The sequence below is a fragment of the Solanum dulcamara genome, chromosome 4, assembly GCF_947179165.1.
Source record: "Solanum dulcamara chromosome 4, daSolDulc1.2, whole genome shotgun sequence".
NCBI lineage: Eukaryota > Viridiplantae > Streptophyta > Magnoliopsida > Solanales > Solanaceae > Solanum > Solanum dulcamara.
Window position 1 is genome coordinate 13,145,627 of NC_077240.1, and position 17,311 is coordinate 13,162,937.

General features: G+C 35.3%; 1 protein-coding gene and 1 long non-coding RNA gene across 6 annotated transcripts; both read right to left on the reverse strand.

Annotated features, from left to right (window-relative positions):
• Positions 1 to 514: 514 nt before the first annotated feature.
• Positions 515 to 10,236, reverse strand: LOC129886361 (uncharacterized). Of its 2 annotated transcripts, none has more exons than XM_055961017.1 (10): positions 9,984 to 10,236; positions 9,309 to 9,872; positions 8,568 to 8,792; positions 7,849 to 8,049; positions 6,828 to 6,925; positions 6,674 to 6,729; positions 4,202 to 4,271; positions 3,340 to 3,430; positions 3,192 to 3,251; positions 515 to 1,384 (listed from the first exon to the last, which is right to left on the reverse strand). In XM_055961017.1, exons 1-10 carry the CDS (start codon positions 10,062 to 10,064, stop codon positions 749 to 751), a joined length of 2,082 nt encoding a protein of 693 aa, XP_055816992.1. In that variant the 5' UTR covers positions 10,065 to 10,236; the 3' UTR covers positions 515 to 748. The 2 variants fall into 2 exon arrangements, with proteins under 2 accessions (XP_055816992.1, XP_055816991.1); XM_055961016.1 differs by having other exon boundaries at positions 3,192 to 3,254.
• Positions 10,237 to 12,222: 1,986 nt separating this feature from the next.
• LOC129886362 (uncharacterized) lies at positions 12,223 to 16,394 on the reverse strand. 4 transcript variants are annotated; one of them, XR_008766206.1, is made up of 4 exons: positions 16,219 to 16,394; positions 13,745 to 13,807; positions 12,604 to 12,670; positions 12,223 to 12,532 (listed from the first exon to the last, which is right to left on the reverse strand). It is a non-coding gene; the product is annotated as an uncharacterized LOC129886362 (long non-coding RNA). The 4 variants fall into 4 exon arrangements; XR_008766203.1 differs by lacking the exon at positions 16,219 to 16,394 and adding an exon at positions 15,509 to 16,196; XR_008766205.1 differs by lacking the exon at positions 16,219 to 16,394 and adding an exon at positions 14,927 to 15,126.
• Positions 16,395 to 17,311: the final 917 nt, after the last annotated feature.

Consider the following 17,311-nt stretch of genomic DNA (forward strand, 5'->3'; position numbering starts at 1 on the left):
ATGTATATAATTATCGGTTTGGTTTGGTTATTTATTCGGTTATTTTTTACTATAACCATAACCAAACCAAATATTATCGGTTATTCAAATTTAAAACCAAACCAAACCAAACCAAACTGAATGTCGGTTTTTTTATTCGGTTTGGTTAAATTTTCGGTTTGGTTTTGGTTTTAACCAAAACCGTGAACAGCCCTATTCACCAGCCTAATGCCCATTTTTCTCAATCATGGAACTACTTTTGTTTGTGTATTTTATTGCTAATTAATTTTTTTTTTAAAAAACATTCTTCATCAATGAACATTGTTTTATTTTCCCTTCAATATTGACATGCCATATACAATAAGTGATAAAAGAAAATCTATGTATTAATTTATGGAGGATAGAAAGTGGAATAACTAATACGTACATCAATAACTAAACCTTATGTAAAATAATACATAGATTTTCTCATAATTAATCTATGTATTACTAATAACTGCATAGCTATAACCAGCCACCAAACGACTTGGCTTGCTACACTTATCCCCTAGACTTTCACATTTAGTACACTCGACATAAACTAATATTAACAAGCATCAGTGTTATTCTACATGCCAAAAGTTTTATCAAACCTTAAATATTAGTAACCCTTGAAAATCAAAATTCCAATCCCTGCCATGACATTTAGACTAATTAGAATATACACATAATTAAGATGAAGATAGCAAGCATGTACAATACACAGTGATAAAGATAAAGGCTGCTTTCTCTATTCCTCGTCCTGAAGTTCTTCACTTTCACTGTTTCTATTTTCTTGCAACTTACTAACTGCTTGTGTTAATTCAGCAAAATTATCTTCTTTGTCGTTGTCGTCGTCTGACGATGATTTTTCAATGGTTGTATCTATAGCATCATATATTTCTTCAGCAGCTTCAATTTCTTTACCTGTTTCTTTAAGTAACACTCGAGGAAACCTCAAGGATTTCTCCGGCTGATCTTTAAAGAAAGAATTCAAGGTCATAAACCTAAAGACCTGCAATAGACGTCGTTTATCTCTTCGAATATCTGAACTCAATAGTTTCTGCAGCAGTGTTGATTCTCTTGAATTTTTTGTAAACTGAGTTACAGATTCACGATTCACATCCTGTTTTCCTGAAGGAAAACCCTTTTGATCACAAGTATTTGATGAATCGGTGTTTCCAACTCTTCGTCTCTTGGAGAAACGATCATTTCGACTGAACTTTTCTCTTTTATTGAACCTTTTTTGGAACCTCTCTTTTTTATTCAGTGGCCTTTTTTGCTCCGTTCCATCCACTTTTTTCTCAGTATCTGACAGGTAAGATGATGGTATTTCCGCAACTTCAAAGCCCAGCTCAGCCTGCTTGGCTAGAATTTCCTTAAGTTGCTGCAGAAAGTTCAACTACTTAAACCAACATGAATAGTAAAGAATTACCAGCAAATACAGACAATGAATCTGATGAAGAGAGAGAGAGAGCCTTTTTGAACTTGCTAAGAAGTACATAAAAGTATATGAACAAATGCCAAATAATAGGTCCATGGACAATTTACTTAGCCATGCAGGACGAACAGAAATCTACAGAGTTGTGTAAAGATGAGAAGCATTCTAAGGACACCGAGGGGCAAAGATTTGGCAGCTATTCGTGTGAACAGAGACTTGTGGAAAATGTATGTACATTGGACGGACAAGGGGAACCATTGATTCATTTACTTCCGCCATGTATGCAACTTCTCTAAAGTGTAGCATAAATGCAACTTCAGCATACGTTTAATATGCAAGTCTTGATAACAAAGCTATCAATCATTTTGGTTGAGATGAAAGATATAACATGCTTGCATTTCAGATGTTGTGCAGGCATCTTTAGCTAATCATAGCAGAAGGTTCAGACAAACAAAAGAGTTAAATGGAAAACATGCAATGTTGGGAGGTATGTGAGATATCCTCATAGACATACAGTGTTAATTAAAATGTGTAAAGAAAGCAAACAAAGAGTAAATGTTCCGTTCCCATGATTTTGAGACTAGAACCTGCTGAATTTATACACAAGAAAAGAATTTTGAGAAGGCTTTTAGAGATTAGGGGAGGAATGCACAGCTGTTTTGCTTTTTATAGAAGAGTAAATTTCAGAAAGCCTTCAAGTTTCCTACCTGAGCTGCCAAATCCTTAACATCACATCTTGTAAAGACTATCCACTAGATCTCCAGTCTCAACAGAGAGTTAGAGAAAACCAAACACCAGCTATTGTTTCACTCACCGATATTCAATTTGCATACATTCACCTCCCATGTCTTCCTTTAAGGAAAGCCATATGTATTTTGAACTTGGCATGGACCTTAATGATATTAATATAGCATCTCCAGGAATAGAAAACATTTGGCACATCATCATGAAGAACCAAATGAAAAGAGTACATCAAAAATACCGTCCTTGCAGTTTTTAGTTGTTTTAACAAAGGGATTCATTGTACATTTTTACTCACTTTGCTAGCATATTTTTTTTGCAAAGAAGAAACATATAGCTCATTCATTTCTTCCATAGCTTTCCTTTCATTGTTCCTTATACATATGGAACAGGAAGTGGTAGAAACAGGCAGCTTTGGTGTTCCTCATTTCTACTGTAGTATCCCAATAAAGCATCCAATGGGAGGATGGATACAACAAGAAAAAGTAGTAGTTTGGACAACAAAGTTAAGCTCCACTGACTTCAGCCTATGTGTTCTATAAGAAATATTTTCATGAACAACATAATGCAAACAGTGAAAAGAATAAAACTGTGGACCCTGGGATGCAGATATGTGCTCTTCTTAAAACTAGTGGTTTTCATCAACGGAAAATGTATAAAAGTAAAAAGTGAACTTGAGAAAAAATGATGTTGCCAACCTCATGCCAAAGACAGCTAAAGAGTTCAAAAAACACTTCTTTTATAACCAGTTCAGAAAACAAATATGTAAAAAAAAACTCTTTTATAACCAGTTCAGAAAACAAATATGTAAAAAAAAAACCTTACGATTTTCATGCCACAGTACAAGAACTGCACCTACGATAACATTAATCTACACACAGAGAAACATGCACATAGATATAAGTTTATAATAGGTATTTATCATGAAAAAAAATTACACAGTTTGCGTATTCAGTAACTTCTAATGACATAGGATGCTATTATTTGAGAGAAATGATGATTATCAACATACCTGACGGCGCAACTTGGCAGCACACGAGCTATCCTCGGACTCAACCATTTTCTCTGTCAGCTGCTGCAACAAAGCATATTTATTCTTAAGATATGCCATGTTCTTATATATTCAAGTACAAACATCATTACGAGTAGAGGTAACCAACCTTATCAGTGTTTGCTTTTGAAGGATAATTCTTACGGCGTTCTTCCCGCCACTGTCGTATTTCTTGTTCCGAGTAAGTCGCCAAGAGAGATCTTTGCATCACAGAGTAATATCCAAATGACATGAATGAAAAGTAAAACAAAAAGTGAAAATAAAAATAAAGTACAAGAAAACATAGGTGATTTAAATGGAGAAGAACTTGAGAGATAGCAGTTCAGAAAACACTAAAGACAACTGCCAAAAGAGCAACAAACTCTAAAGATCAACTCCCGAAAGAACGACAAAAGTTAATAGGAGTTGATTGTGCTAAAATTCTTTTCAGAACAAAGTCCCATCATAAATAGAAATCGTCAAGGAACCATCATGCTATGCAATCCTTCAGCTTTTTCTTTTATAAAGGAGGTGTCTGGGCTAACTTGAGTGCACCTCGACCACTCCACTGGGTACCTGCTACTTTCCACCAGCACGGGTACCAGATATATGAGAGCATTTATTTTACGAGGGTTTTCCATTCTCCCATATGACATGCAGAAAAAACAATTTTATTGTTGAAGGGTGTTCATTATAATTGAACTATGAGAAGTAATAAAATAGATCTTCTACTTTATTGCTAGAGAATCTAAAGAAAATCGCTATTATCCACATCAAACATTTGAAGTTTTTTCTGACAACTGCTTGAAAACGAACTAACGGAGTGCAATGTCTCAAAAAAACAAAAAAATGAGCACCAAGAACAGACTCAAAAAAAAAAGGAACAAATTGTAGTCAACGAAATTCTCAAAACTGGCCAAATAAATGTTAATAAGACTTTTCTATCGGTTGCATATAATGCAATATAAGATTCCTTTAATACCAAGAAGTACCTCTTTTCCTCCATCTCAGGTTTCACTGAATTAGTATGAATATTTTTTTTCTCCCCATTTCTGTGATGACCTGAGAAAAAGGTGTGAATGAAAGTAGTTAGTACAAACAATTCAAGAGCAATGACACAAATATAAAAATAGAACTGCTGACCTTACAAGCAGCTTATATCCAGAAACAAATGAGATATACATATAATGAGAAAGATACAGTATACATGATGAGTGGCATTTTCTTTACAAATTTTCTGCTTTTCTAACCAGAATTCAAACCTACAAATTCAGAGCTGGTCATTGCATCTCCAACTACTACAATGGTCAGAACACATCATGAAGCTTAATAAGGAAATACATTTTTATGAAGGAAAAGTATGAAATATTTTTATCTGCATAGCACTGACATGCAAAGATTCAACCATTTATCATCAGTCGAAATGTGGACAAACTTGATTAAAAACCATATTTGAAAAGGTGAGGGTTTAACTCCTTGTCTTCTTTTTTTGTCTTCTAAAAGATGCCTCCCACTCAACATAACTGTGAGAAATATTGGAGAAGAATATTATTGAATTGCATATCTACATTATTACACAGAGACCCTATACTACAATACAATCCTTTACCAAGTAGGATACTATTTGCTATTTCTATTCCTACTACTATTCATATTCCTATTTCTATTCTAAGTAGGATTGTATGTACCTATTCCTATTCTAAAACTCCCCCTCAAGCTAGTGCATACAAATCATATGTACCTAGTTTGTTACAAATATAATTAATACGAGGACCGATGAGGAGCTTGGTGAGATATCTGCAAGTTGATCACTCGACTTCACAAAATTGTCAGTCAATCTCAATGTGCTCAGTCTTCTCATGAAACACTGGATTTGATGTACAATGCTAGTCAATCTCAATGTGCTTGGTCTTTGTATGAAATACTGAATTTGATGCATAATGTCGATAATAAACCGAGTGATAAATTCTTGAATTGCAGTGTTGAACTTCCCAAACCAAGCATGAGAAGACTGTGTCAGACCATAGAGGCTACCAGACTCCCCCGAAGCAACAAAACTAGGTGGTTGCTCGATCTAGACTTCTTCACAATGCAACGATCGCCGAAAAGTGCTCAAAATTTGATATAAAATATATGGATCGTCTTGGAATAAATAGACGAGTCAACATTAATCAAGAAAGTCACAGAAAAATTGGTAAGAACATACTCATGCGTCGGAGTATTAGATTTGATGGCGGAAAGTGGTCACAATCTGAGAAATAAAATTATATGGATAGGGTCAGAATGATGGCACGACCCTCCTACGAAAGAGAATTATATTGATAGGGTCAAAATGATGGGATGACCTTGCTAGAAAATAGAAATTATAAAAGTAAGGTCGGAATGATGGCACGACCCTACACAAACAAGAAAGTAGTCTCCGGAAAGATGGTACGGTGCTACGCAAATGGGATATGAGAAAGTAGTCATCGAAAAGATGCACGGTGCTATGCAAATTAGATATAAGAAAGTAATCACCGAAAAGATGGCATGGTGCTACACAAACACTGATGGATATAGGGTTGACACAAAACAACCCTAGAAAGTCACCGGAAATTGACGCCACAGTGACCTGTCTGACTGGATTTTCTTCCCTGGCATATGAGATTCATACATATAACATTGACCCTACTTTTGTTAACATAACCATGGGCCAGACGGGCAGCATATATGGGTAATAACCGCCCGCCGATAGCGGAAGCTCTTTGATTCATTACCAAGATCATAGAGGCTCTGATACCATGTGAGAAATATTGGAGAAGAATATTATTGAATTGTATATCTACATTATTACACAAAGATCCTATTTATAGATACTACAATACAATCCTTTATCAAGTAGGATACTATTTGTCATTTTCTATTCCTACTACTATTCATATTCATATTTCTATTCTAAGTAGGATTGTATGTACCTATTCCTATTCTAACAATAACAAAAAGGTAAATCAAGGAAAAATGAATCAATCCAAGACAAAAATTTCTCTAATATTATTTTGCCAATGATATTCAGATATGTGCAGTATTCCACGTTACTGTTAGGAGATGTAGCTAAACTTGAATAAACCACAGATAGTGAATAAAAATATAATATTACTTTCAACTCTTTCATCAAATTTTCTTACTGCAATTTTTCATTGTTATACTGGAAAAAAAATACTGCATGTGGAGCTTGTATTCACCATTTAAAACTAAACATCCAATTCATCTGTGTGGAGCAATCAAATAACAGGACAGTCTTTTTTTTATGTATAGAAGACAGACTCTTTTGTAAGCTCCAATGACAAATCCTGAGCTAATGCATCTTTTTGATGCTTTTTTCATCAAATCACTTGCTTCATCCAAAAAAAAAGGATATGTTGGAATTGACAAATCATATGGATAGGTAAGATGTAAAATGAGCAAAAAACCAAGACAACTCTCACCTTTTTCCAGGCTTTTATTATGAGTTGAGAACTTCCCTTTACCAAACTTTGACTTCCTAGATATGCAGAAAATGGAGATAAGGAAAGAAATAAGATGAATAAAGTCTATATATAAAACTAAGAAACATAAGTGAACCGCAAGGGTAGAACATACTTAACACCATGCTTTTGATTCCTCGAGAAGTTACTATTGTACGAATTTTGCTGGTTGCCTTTTGATGGGTTAATCCCAGTAACACATCCAGGATTTGCCTGCAAAATAGATAATAGAACTCAGATGATCCAGAAGAACCATCAAATGTGAATAGCCCAAATTGCCCTCAATTCTCTCAGAGCGAAAACGCATAGATCAAGAAGACTTGTACGCTATCTATTTGTTTATTTATTCGTTCAATTGTTTTTAAATATTTAATTTTCATATCACTGTGATCCTAGATGCATTGAGACTTACCAATGACTTGTTAAGTTGCAGAAATCAAATCCGATGTTGTAACTTTTGCGCAAGTAAACATATAAAGTCTTCTGATTTGATTTAATATTTTCAGAAGAAGTATGTGTTCAAGTATTCTTTAAATCTAAATCATACCCCAAAACTGATATTAAAACAACAAGCAGAACCATCTGTTAGCAACTTTTCTGTCTAACACAAGGATCATGCTATCGACACAAATCAAAAAATGGAAGTGTTCCTCTATAAAGCAACTTGTATACTCCAATCTACATTAAGAAACAAACAATTATATTTCTGTGGGAGGTGTCAAATGAGACTTCCCAATTACCAAGGTACAAGAAATAATTTGTCATAGAAAAATGAAATAAGCGAAAGATAGGCAGATAGCATCCATTACCAAGTATAGAGTTACAAGACGCTTTTCTTAGTCCTTCACTTTACATCTTTCCCTAGTAAGTTACTAATTAAAAAGGCTTTTCACAATCCATTTATGCTTCATCATGTAAAGTGAAAGGCAGTGCTCAAATTGTGGGATTTTCCAGTAAGCTCTTGAATAAGCAGTTCCATTTCTTTAATCTAACTAGGTAATGCACGCTTTGGATGATAGATTAAGACAGTCTAATAGAAGATAACCAAAGAAACTATTTAGTTAAAACACTGAAACCGTTTCGAACACACAACGCAAAGTACAGCACAACGGACATGCAGGAACGAGTGAATTCACCTGTGTATTAGTAGAAGCAAGAGCATTGAAGTTCTGAGTTTGTGGCTTCTGAACAAAGCCAAACGGATTCATCAGAGGTAACTGGCCTAGCAATTGCTGATTCACATTAGGCATTTGCTGGACAGCTCCATTGGCATTTAAAAGACCCAAATGCGCATTCATAGAAAAGTTGGAAATTTGAGGCCCCATACCCTGACACACCTAGTATGAACAATACACAGAGACAGGCTTTAGCAAAAGTTTCTGGCTAAAACAAGCATCATTACAAGAGCACAAACAGGAATAGTTTTCCTCTAAAATGCAGCTTAGCTCCAATTCACTTGAACAAACAATAATTATGTTCTGTAGGAAGTGTTAGATGAAAATTACCAATGACCTAGCCATAAGAAATAATGTCGTCACACAATAAGCTACAACTTAGACAACACCCTTAACTAGTAGTAAGATGACATTTTTCTCAGTTCTCCATTTTACATCTTTCCCCATCATGCTACTCACTCAGGAGGCTCATCACTATCTATCTATGCTTCATCATCTTGATTCTTAAGCGAAATTCAGGGTGCAATTTATGGGATTTTCCGGTAGTGCATACTGACATCAATAGAACAAGACAGTCTAAGAGAAGATTACAAAGAACTACTTAGTGAAAATAAATCACCTCAAACACATTACGGAATTTAAGTACAGCAACACAGAATGCAGGATCTAAATGAATTCACCTGTGTATTAGCAGAAGCAGGAGCATTAAAGTTCTGAGTTTGTGGCTGCTGAACAAAGCCAAAAGAATTCATCAGAGGCAACTGGCCTTGCATTTGCTGAGTCTCATTAGGCCCTTGCTTAGACAAACTATTCTTAGACTGCTGGACGGCTACATTGGCATTCACAAGACCAAAATGCGCATTCATTCCAAAGTTGGAACTTTGAGGGCCCATCCCCTGAGAAACCTGGTATGAACAATAAGCAGAAACATACCTTAGCAAACTTTGCTGGCTAAAACAAACATCACATTACACATATGTGCATCCAATAACAGGAACAGGGTTCCTCTATAACACAGTTTACTCCAATCCACATTAACAATAATTATGTGCGGTACAATGTGTCAGACAGAAACATAGCAACAAGAAATAATGTAGTCATACAGCAACGCTGTAACTTAAGACAACATCCCTTAACAGTACACAGAGTTAGATGACGCTTTGCTTAGCTCAATGTTACATCTTTTCCTAGCATGCTACTAGCTACCGCGGCTCATCACAATCTATCAATGCTTCATCATCTTAAGATAAAGGAAGCATATCACATATGGGGTTCTCCAGTAAAACATACTGCACTCAATATATTAAGACGGTCTAAAGAGAAGACAACCAAAACACTATTTAGTAAGAAATTAAACCAACTTAAACACAATATGCTTTTGAAGTACAGCAAAACAGAATGCAGGAACCAATTGTATTCACCTGTGGATTAGCAGAAGCAGGAACATTGAAGTTCTGAGTTTGTGGCTGCTGAACAACACCAAAAGAGTTCATCACTGGAGACTGCCCTTGCAATTGCTGAGTCCCATTAGCCATTTGCTTAGACAAATTTCCATTCATCAACTGATGGGCAGTTCCACTTGCATTCGCATGACCCAAATGTGCATTATTCATGGCAATGTTCGAATTTTGAATTCCCATACCCTGAGACACCTGGTTTGGATACAAAGGAACACTCCCAGAAACAGCCTGAGCATAACTTGCCATTTGCATAGCCATTTGCATTTGCAAAAGCTGATTTATATTTTGCATTGGATTGGGCATACCCCCAAAACCAACATTCTGATTCAAGAATTGAGGTGGGTTAACAATATTTTGGGCCAAGAATTGACCTTTATGTTGAGAATTAGCATTATTCATCTGGTTCATTTGGTATGCCAAAAGCTGCCCAGGGGAGAAGTGGGTATTTGGGTTGTTGTTTGGAATTGCCATCTGAGACTGAATTTGCATATGGTTTGGCATAAAGCTTCCTGGGTTACCCATAACCTGATGAAATTTAATCAAAAGAACCAAAATCAAACATGTAAAATATAATCAACATAGAGATACAACATACAAGAGTAACATAAGACACCAAAAATCCGGATAGAAGAGGACCTGCAGGGGAGGTGAAGGAACAGTTCCATTGCACTGGAACTGAGAAGGATGCTGAGGCCGTGAATTTCTACCGGGTAACATGCTTCTTCGAAGAGCAAAAGATATTGCCTATGCATGTAATAACATAGTGAAGGAGACAAGGGGGGTTTAAGGTTCCAGTTTTCTAGGGTTTTAGAGTAAACGAAGGGCGCGCAGGCTATTTTCTTACTTTTTTTATTTCTTGAACGCATCTTCATATAAACTATAGGAGTAAAATTTAGGGTAAATTTCATAAATACATGTTAAAAGTGGTTTAATTTCCATCAAATGTGACTAAAATTTTCATTTACATAAAAAAAATAGTTCGAAATTAGCTATACAGGTCATGAAAATTATTTCAACAAAATGGTCATATAGATATTGTATAAATAGTATATAGACGATATGTATATTATTGATAAAATAAAATATACATTGCAAAACTTTATTTTTTCAATTTTACCTAACTCAAATCTCCTCTTAACAAAATTATTATTCACTAAAAACGATTCACGTTTGCAGTACGTCGAGTTTTGAACATGAAGAAAGAATAAGAAGGAAGAGGAAGAGGAGGAGGAAAACAACTAATATAGAAGGAAGGAACGAAAAATAAGAAAGAGAAGAAGAAGCCATTAATGACCGGAAGAAGAAGAAGATTAAAGAAGGCAAGAAGAAAGCATCAATTGAATTTCGCTTACAATTGAAAAATGTCAAATAATCATTTTTGGTAAAAAAAAATTGATAATTGAGTCATTTTAGATAAGAAATTTTGCTCAGTGGATATTTGTCCAAGTTTTCCTAATATTTATAATAAAATAGAATTTATTGAATTATAACGTGTTATTTAGTTAATTTTATGAGTTATCAAATAAAATTTAATATAAATAATTGTTTTTTATTGTAAATATATTAATTTAATAGAAAAAAAACTACTACTAAGTAAGCAAACAACTATTAAGAACGAATTTAACTTTTTACTTTGAGTAAACATATTTAAATTTTAACACCTAACTATTTATGTATCATAAATTTGACACAAGCAACTTATAATTTATAATGATCAATTTTTAATTTATTTTAATATCAATCAGAAAAGAATATTGAATAATGAACATTAATTGGTTTGTCTAGAGCAAAGAACTCACCTAAATAATGAATTCCCTTTTAGTAAGTATAGTCACTTGAGAAAGATAGGACTGATAAAAGTAATTTAATTTTTTAGCGAAGGAAGGTTGATGTTTATAATATACTGGATTACCTAGTAGAAAAGATTGAAAAATCTTCTTGAATACATCATTTTTTGCTATGGTAAATTATTTGCGCTTCGACGGGTGTGAATTACTCCAATTAGCTCACAGCTTATTAAATTTGTTGTGTACTTGATAAAGTTTCCGATAATATAAAAGTTCATCTCTGTTAGCTTGTTGTAATTGAGACATTTATAATTTACAAACCATTCTTAGTGTCCTTGTTTTATCCTTTCTGAGTAGAGATATATATTGACTAACTTATTCTTTATAAACAGGTTAAACAACATGTAGACCAACCTTTGGTCAAGGCATTTCTAATTTATAAAAGTTTTGTAAAATGTGTCTACTTTTTTAATGTCTTTTATTTAACATTTTTGAGAAGAAATATATATAGAATAACTTATTTTTTATTTTTACTCACAATATTAACGGTCAAACAACATGTAGATCGAGTTATACAACTCTCATTTTGTCTTAGCACTATTTCTCTATGAAGAGACAATTGATTTTACTTTTAGTCTATTACATGCATTGATCTATCTGCCCATAATTAATTTCATTATCATTCAGAACATTTGCTCATAAAAATTCATATAAATAGTATCATATTAAATTCAACCGGTAATTTAATAATAGGATAAATAAACAAATGTTGTCTTAGTAATGAAATCTATAATAAGTTCACACAATTTCCACATGAATGCCCAACCCAATAGTCTTTCCCACATGGTTATATTAATTTGTACCGATATGACACTTGTAGGCTAACCCTTTCGCTTTGAATATGTGAATTACATTTTTCTTCTTCTTTTTCATAAACTATCAACTTAGTAATTTTTGAAGTAATGAATTAGATATTGTAATCGGATACAATCAAGTGTCCAAAATGACAGATGACACTGTAATGGAAACAATCGCCACTGTGAAGTTGTAATAAGGGAACAAACATACATCAATTTCAAGATTGGGCATTGTAATAAAAAGGATCAATTGTCCCTTTAATAAATCAGCAAGTCGTGCTTCTAACAAACACGGTCAAAAAGAGAAAGATGTGAAGGTACAACGCAACAAAAAGTAAATCAAAAGACATACATGAGTTAGCATTATTTTTGTAGGTAAACCAACAGATTAGGAAACATTATTCAGTGTATGTTCAATTTTGTCCAATTCCTCTGTAAATTTCGATTCTTAGTTGTGCTCGCTTCATCCTCATTTATTCAATCCGCACTTATGACAGATGCACGTACACCGGTTCTTGGGGGACGGGAGGTAGTCTTGTTACTGTTTCAAATAAAATGCAATATTGTTTATGGTAAACAACAAAGTAGTATAAGGTATAATTTAAAGTTTACCTGGACAATTATTTGGGGGGTTAGGTGTGCATGACAATCTGTAGTGTTTGCCTCCATCGATGAATTCCTGTGTGTGTAAAGATAAGGCATAGTAAGGAGGCGTAATGCAGTCTAAAGTGTGTGCGCATCACAGTGGAGAGTACTAATAGAAAGGCATACAGAGTTCAACAGTCATTTATCTGAATGCAGTAGTTTTCTACCCTAAGGCGTGAATGATCTGATGTTTTTGGGAAGAAGTAAAGCAGCACTGACACAGGTGCTGGTAATCCATGGATAACCAAATTAGTTGTTGTGTATTGGCAGTACCATTAATATAGCCATGTGAGCAGAAGTAATTGCCCGGGACTATTTGAAGTGGACGTAATAAATATATGTAGGTATACGGGGTTTACGAACTGCAGGGCCTAAGAAGTTTGGCATCAATGCCCATTAGAGAATACTCCCCCAGGGGAGGGGGGGGGGGGAGGGGGAGAGTTTGATTTGTACATCGGCAAAAATGCTTAGGTACAGGTTTCACACCAATTAGCGAGCAACCTTTTATAAAAAGCTGTAACTCCAAATAAAAATCCAAAAGTGCATTTGAGTATATTTTTTTTCAAGCACCTCCATCGTACAGATGGTGGAAATTTAATGGATAGAAATATGTTTATCGGAAGTTTATGTGTAAGACATAATAGTGCAAATGAAAAGGGTTTTCCACACAGTGATACAGCTAGCTTAGCTTTGATGTATTCAGCCAAAGAAAGATGAAGTTATAAAAATCAAGCTCAAATGAAGATTTAATAACTCACAGATGCAATGACGAAGGGATGTAATAGGTTTGATGTATACAGGGACAATCTCGCTACAAGTAATAATGGAGGTAAATTAATTAAAAGATGATGTAAATATCAATAGCGAAGGTAGGCAGCGCAAATAGTAGAATCTCAAACAACAGAATGTAACATGTTAAGGTGAATTTAGGCCGAACATATCATGTAGAACAAAGAAATATACATAAACAATAGGGAGATGGACGCAACTATTAATAGGCTGGACTTTGCAAATGAGGGGCAGGAGTTGGAGTTGTTCAATTAAGGTTGGGCTGACCAATATAGGGAGGGAGTAAAATAACGGATTGTAAATGTAAAGAGCAACATACCTAGATTGTGCAGGGGTATCTAGTGTGCTTTCAGGGATGTTTTGTGTATCCATAAGATGATTCCTGTATGTTGAATGGAAATGTCAATTGAGAGTAGGGAAGCATGTCAAATTGTCAATGTAAAAATGAAATATGAAACTGAGCAAAATAGTAAGCACCAAACTTTTTTTAGGTGGTTTAGTACTTATTTTTGGTACTTTCCAGAACGTATGTGGATTGTGAGTTGGAAGGAAGTGAAAGGATTTGTAGGTGGTAAACATGGAAACACTTGATGCAGCAGTAGTGAAATTAAAGTGGTCGAGCAGGATAAAGCCAAGGTAGATTTTAAAATCGAGAAGGTCAGAAAGTTTTGTAAACGACAGTTAACACCATGAAAAGTCCCATATAAATGCAAGAGGGATTTGTTGGCATAAAACCTGTGAGGCAAGTTAAAGTAAGTGGGGGCAAGCTCGGGAGAAAGTATAAGCTTTTGGTGGCGAAATGAATTTAGTGTATAACGCTAACTTCATGTAAAGGGGCAAGGATGTTTTGAGGAGTAGCAATCGTTGAATGATGATGGACGGGAAGAAAAGGATTGTAAAAGGAATGCAAATGCAGCAAAGGCTCTGTGAATCAAAGATCATAACTGTCTTAACTGTGAGTGGACAATTTCCAGGGCCCACAATTTATGCTCATAAAGAGAAACTGTCAATTGTGAATGTCTACAAGCAAGGGAAATCCAACATAACCATTCACTGGTATTACTATAAATAATTGAACTTTTTAAGGTTGATTATTTGGAATATAAATTCGAATAATTTAGAACATTTGCAGCCATGGAGAAAAGAACCTATAAATCCATGATCAGATGAACTGAAATACATAACCCAATGTCCAATCCAGTCAGGTTCAAAATTCAGGCAAATGTTGATCTTTTCAGAAGAAAACGCACCTTATGGTGGCATGCACACAGTGGATGGGATCGAGCCACGGTTCATGGTGCCATTGTTGTTTTTCCCAAACTTGGTACTCTCTAACCTTTTCCTGACCTATTGTTGAACTCACCCTTGTCTTAGGTACAATAACGATTCATTAATTAAATGATCTTGTTTTTGATTTAATTTGATCAACTATTATCTTGATTAAATTCATAGGGCAGTGGTGAAAGAAAAATGCTATGATGTTATATGAACAATTTATTACCTCATAGTTGACCAGTTCTGTTTTTTCTTCTTTAACTAACCACTACCACAACCACCATCATCCTCTACCATCTTCGTCTATCTTTAGTGTACTACAATTTCATGAAGCACACCATTATGTACTATAACTTCAGTTGCCAAAATCAAATGAAGTCTAAAATATTTAGTATAATCAATTCTCAAATGCTTGAGATCTTATCATTCTCAAGATCAATTTTGGTACAATTTTTTTTATTAATGTCCGAAACATTCTCAAATATGTTCCAGCCATTTGAGAAAAGCTCATTGTCTACCACCCTTAAAAGGTCCTGGTAAATGTACTTTTACACGATTTGAAGTAAAAGGAGAAGCCCTAAACCATTTTAGTAGACATGAATTAGTTAGCTTTAATTTGTAGGATTCATAGATTAATTTTTAGTGAGCTTCTTATGAATCTAAGTTTTCTGGGCTACTTTCTCACAAAATTAACACTTCCATCATGAAACGAAGCAGTATAGTCTAAATAATGGACCTTTGGATGTTACTTTATAGATAATACAAAATCATACTATCCAACCCATAACAATCTGTAAAGAAAGCATACCAAAATATGCTAAAGATGTAGCGGAGAAGCTTTATCTCTATATCTACTTTGACTCATGTTCATAAGAAATCCGAGAAATCTCTTAGCAACCATTGATTTCTTCTTGTCGGTAAAGTTGGGGTTTTCCCCCCATTTTGTATGAATTGATTGAGGGTCGGTACCACTGGGTTACCGAATTATGCAAATCCCTAAATCCGCTCTTCGTAGTGACCAATTTGGTGCTAATGGAGGAACTCTAAACAATAACAATAACAATAACAAGCCCAGTATAATTCCACCACACTGGGAAGGTAGAGTGGACGCGGACTTAAACACCACCTTAAAAAATAGGGCGGTAATTTTCGGAATACACTTTCCCTGGTACTATTAGGTTTTCTTCCTATTTTATCTGTCGCTTCAACTCTTGCATCCCTTTTTCTTCGGACTCTTGCGTCCGTTTGTCATACCATAACCGATGTTGTCTCTTCTCCTTTGTGACGAAATTCTTATCACATGACCTAATTTTTATGGAACTTCCTGAATTTCTTGGAAGTTCTACTTTGGATCTTCAATAAGAAAATAATGAAATGAAACTGCAATTCTTATCAAAAGAAAAACTATTCTCTGCTCAATTCATCATGTCAAAAGAGAAACTATTCTAACTGCTCAATTCTTGAACAACTGATCATAACCATGACAATTTCCGAAGTAAATGTCTTTCCATACCCCACCTCTAGTTTGAACACCTCTGCACATACAGTAAATAGGAAAAGTCACAAATTAGAAATATCACAAGATCGACAACACTGAGCTTTGTTTGATTCTTTGATGGAGTTTACCATATTTTTACCATGCTCTGAGCAAGGGTAAAGATCTACTGGCTGTTCATTTATTGTGTAAGCATCAGAGTCAATTGTTCACCTCCTGAAGCCACCAATCCTACTATATTAGTCTTAGTCCTCCGCAACCTTCTATCTAAGGTCATGTCCTAAGTGAGCTACAACTGTGTCATATCTTGTCTAATCACCTCTTCCCAATACTTCTTCGGCCTCCCTTTGCCCCTCCTGAAACCGTCCATAGCCAATCTCTCGCACCTTCGCACAGGGCATCTGTGTCTCTCCTCTTTACATACTCAAACCATTTCAGTCGCATTTCCCGCATCTTATCTTCCACCGAGGTCACTCCTACCTTGTCCCGAATAGCCTCATTTCTAATCTTGTCGCTCCTAGTATGCCCACACATCCATCTCAACATTCTCATTTCGGCAACTTTCATCTTTTGAACGTGAGAGACCTTAACTAGTCAACACTCCGCCCCATATAATATAGCCGGTCTAACCACCACTTTGTAGAACTTGCCCTTAAGTTGTGGTGGCACTTTTTTGTCACACAGCACACCGGAAGCGAGCCTCCATGTCATTCGCCCTGCCTCAATACGATGTGTGACATCATCGTCAATCTTTTCGCTCCTTGCATAATAGACCCAAGGTACTTGAAACTACTTTTCTTTTGGATAGCCTTGTCACCAAGCCTAACTTCCGCGCCAACCTCATGAGGTATCTCACTAGACTTGCACTCTAAGTACTCTGTCTTGGTCTTACTCAGCTTAAATCCTTTAGACTCCAAGGTATGTCTCCAATCCTTCAGCTTAGAGTTAACTTCGTTACGAGTCTCATCGATCAGGACTATGCCGTCCGCGAAAAGCATACATCATGGCACCTCACCTTGAATTTGTCGCGTCAATCCATCCATCACTAAGGCAAATAAAAACGTACTAATAGTTGATCCTTGATGCAACCCCATCACAACTGGGGAAGCACTCTGA

Excerpts from the sequence above, each read along its gene's own strand:
- LOC129886361 (XM_055961016.1), bottom strand. The coding sequence starts at position 10,064 with ATGTTACCCGGTAGAAATTCACGGCCTCAGCATCCTTCTCAGTTCCAG. Across the intron at positions 8,793-9,308 it reads CTGCTTCTGCTAATCCACAG|GTTTCTCAGGGGATGGGCCC; the intron begins GTGAATACAATT and ends TGTTCATACCAG. Across the intron at positions 4,272-6,673 it reads TAATAAAAGCCTGGAAAAAG|GTCATCACAGAAATGGGGAG; the intron begins GTGAGAGTTGTC and ends CCTTTTTCTCAG.